The sequence below is a fragment of the Hipposideros armiger genome, unplaced genomic scaffold, assembly GCF_001890085.2.
Source record: "Hipposideros armiger isolate ML-2016 unplaced genomic scaffold, ASM189008v1 scaffold_32, whole genome shotgun sequence".
NCBI classification, from domain to species: Eukaryota; Metazoa; Chordata; class Mammalia; order Chiroptera; family Hipposideridae; genus Hipposideros; species Hipposideros armiger.
This window is the reverse complement of record NW_017731382.1, coordinates 5,339,956-5,342,769: the sequence shown is the minus strand read 5'-3', so window position 1 is coordinate 5,342,769 and position 2,814 is coordinate 5,339,956. Positions and strand designations below refer to the sequence as shown.

Sequence of the window (2,814 nt, the reverse complement as noted above, 5' to 3'; positions counted from 1 at the left end):
TGCCCGACTTCGCTCCACGCTCCAGAACCTTGGAACAGTTCAGTTCCTCACATGTGCCACGAGGGTAGAAATCAGGTCTGTATTCTTAGCACAGGTCTGGCCCACGGGAGACATTGCTACTTCAACCTGACATTAGAAACGCTCAACATAAGCCTATACACTTGTTTTTGGTTTTTGGCCAACTAGAAAAAAATTGAGTGTCCAGTACATCCCAAAAATCTGACTTACCAGGGGTTGGCGGCTGGGGCTGCTCACTCTTTGGGATATTAGTCAGTGGCCTGGAGACAGGACGAGGAACGCTGGCTGCCTGCAATGGCTTCTGCTTCAGATTCTGCACTGGTTTATGGCTGGAGACAAGCTTTTGTGCTTGTGAAGGAACTCGCTGGGAGGAGTTTGAAGGACACAAGACCCGCTGAGCCTGGCCACTGTTGGCAGATAACGGATGCTGAGAAGGGTATTGCTGAGTCACCAGAACACGTTTTGGACCATCACCAGGTAGAACTGTAGTCTAGGTTGGCAGGGAAAATAAAAGAAACTTCATGGTCTTCAGGAACAAAAGCCGAACATCCTGAGAATTTCAGTTTGTTTTCTAGTCTAACAAAATCAAGGCTGTCACTGATAACACTAGGAAGGGGAAGGATATTTAACCAGCAATTCCAAAGGATATGGTGAGTATGTGGCTGAAAGGAATGCCTGAATGGTACTTTCTAACCCCTCCCCAACACTCTCTAGAAACCATGCTCCCATAAACAAATGTTCATTAATTAAACTGCCTCTTAAGGAGAAAGACAAATTCCAGGGATTCTCAATGACTTGGGAATTATCATTTGGCAAAAAGCTGCAACACAGCAACTTTACACCAAAATCCTAATTACACTGAAATTTCTTTGACAATATCTGTTTGGAAAAAGGAATGAAAAAAAAAAAAACANTCAGAAAGTCTCCATGAGGGAGCTGAAGCAAAAAAGTCTGGGTTCACTCCGGCTCCTACCACACTCGAGAGTCTAGACAGTTCAGAGATTGAAATCAGGCTTTGAGAAAATATCTGGGGAAGATATTAAGCTAAGCTTTATCATAAAGAATACAGTAATTCTATTCATACTGTCAAAATACTCTTACAGTCACGTGTGCGGACAGTTCTGCAACATGACCCCACTTTTTAACCTTGCGATTCTATAGAAGAATACAAAAGAGTATAGAAACATAAACCATATGTAGTGGTTACTTCTGAGGGTACAGAGGAACTTTTACTTTACACATTTCTGTTACAGATTCATACAAGCTTTTTCTAAAGTTGAAAAGCAATAAGGAAAACTTGAGTCCCTAAGTAAAAACCCATCATTAAAAAATTCCATCTCTGTTTTTAATAAAGATTAGAAATTTGGAAACATTTACATTTTTAAGGACTTTTGATTTTTTAAAGCATTCTCAAAATTAAATTTGCAATTAAATGGTGTATTCTAATAGAATGGTACCACGGAACTTTGTAAATTATATAAAACTTACTTTTTTGAGTCTTCGTTTTTCTGTTTTGATGCCAGTTCCTTTTCGGAATTATTTCCTACATAGAATAAGTTAAAAAACCTGTTTTTAGAATAGCTGTAGTTATTTTAGAATAACTATACAGAATAAATTAAAAACCTGTGAATAGAAATGAACCAAAGAATGGTCACCAAAATATAATGCTATGTCCAGAATGTATACCTTGGTCATTTTTAGTTGTCTTTAAAAGAAAAAAACAAAAACAAAAACAAAAAAAACAACCACAACCTAACCTGACCGCCACCCTGTGAAGTCAAGTCTACAGATTTCTAGAGTGAAGATGAACAGATACGTACACAGTTTGGCCTTCTGGGATTTGAAGACTCAAGACTGTGTAGATTCTCCCCAAATGAAGAGCTTCTAAGGCAGGATTACCAGTCTTCCCCTCCATGACAAGCTCCCACCTCATCACCTTTTCCCCACTGGGTGGGCCAGCCAACTGTCCACACGCTACGTACAAATATGAACGCTGTGTGACAAAACCTAAGCCAGCCAACTTCCTTCCACTATATTCGTTGTCAAGGGAAAATATAGAAATAGAAGCCATCGATTTAGCAAAACGTACAATAAACCAATTGTACAACAGGATGATAAAGTCACTTTTATTAGCGGGGGTGGGGGGAATATATATATATGGCATTTCCTCTGATCTCTCCCAGGCACATCAAACTCCAACAGCAGCACAGCATGGTCTGCTCAGATCTTTGAAGGCGGGGCTGAACTGGTTTGTCCTTCTCTGGTTCAGTCTCAGTTAATGCCATCCCTACGTCCAGTAGTTCTAGCCAGTTTGCATCAAAGGGAGCTCTCAAATTCCCTTCCCCTCTGTACCCTGGCTGCCTTTGGGTGAGTGAATGCTTCTGAGACTCAGCTTCCTCCTCCGTGAAACTGAGCTAATAAATAACTCTGGGGCCGGCCGAGTGGCTCAGTTAGTTAAGAGCGTGAGTTCTGAGCAACAGGGTCACCGGTTCGATTCACATTTGGGCCAGCGAGCTGAGCTGCCACTGAGCTGCCAACGGGTGGCAGGATGGCTCAGCTGGTGAGAGCACGTGCTCCTAACAAGGTTTCCAGTTAACTCCTGCAAGGGATGGTGGGCTACGCCCACCCACAACTAAGATTGAACACGGCACCTTGAGCTGAGCTGCCCTGAGCTGACGGGCAGCCGGATGGCGACTGGACTTGGAGCTGAGCTAGCTGTGTCCTCCACAACTAAGACTGAAGGACAACAACTTGGCTGTTCCCCTTCCCCAATAAAATCTAAAAAAAATAAATAAA

At 42.3% G+C, this 2,814-nt stretch overlaps 1 protein-coding gene across 1 annotated transcript in view; it reads right to left on the bottom strand.

The window, feature by feature from the left end:
• The window catches only part of AURKA (aurora kinase A), a 28,825-nt gene that overhangs the window by 20,139 nt on the left and 5,872 nt on the right, over positions 1-2,814 (bottom strand). Inside the window, exon 3 of the mRNA XM_019637330.1 lies at positions 162-508. Within this exon, the coding sequence (XP_019492875.1) occupies positions 162-508 (347 nt within the window). The remainder of the gene's footprint in view (positions 1-161; positions 509-2,814) is intronic.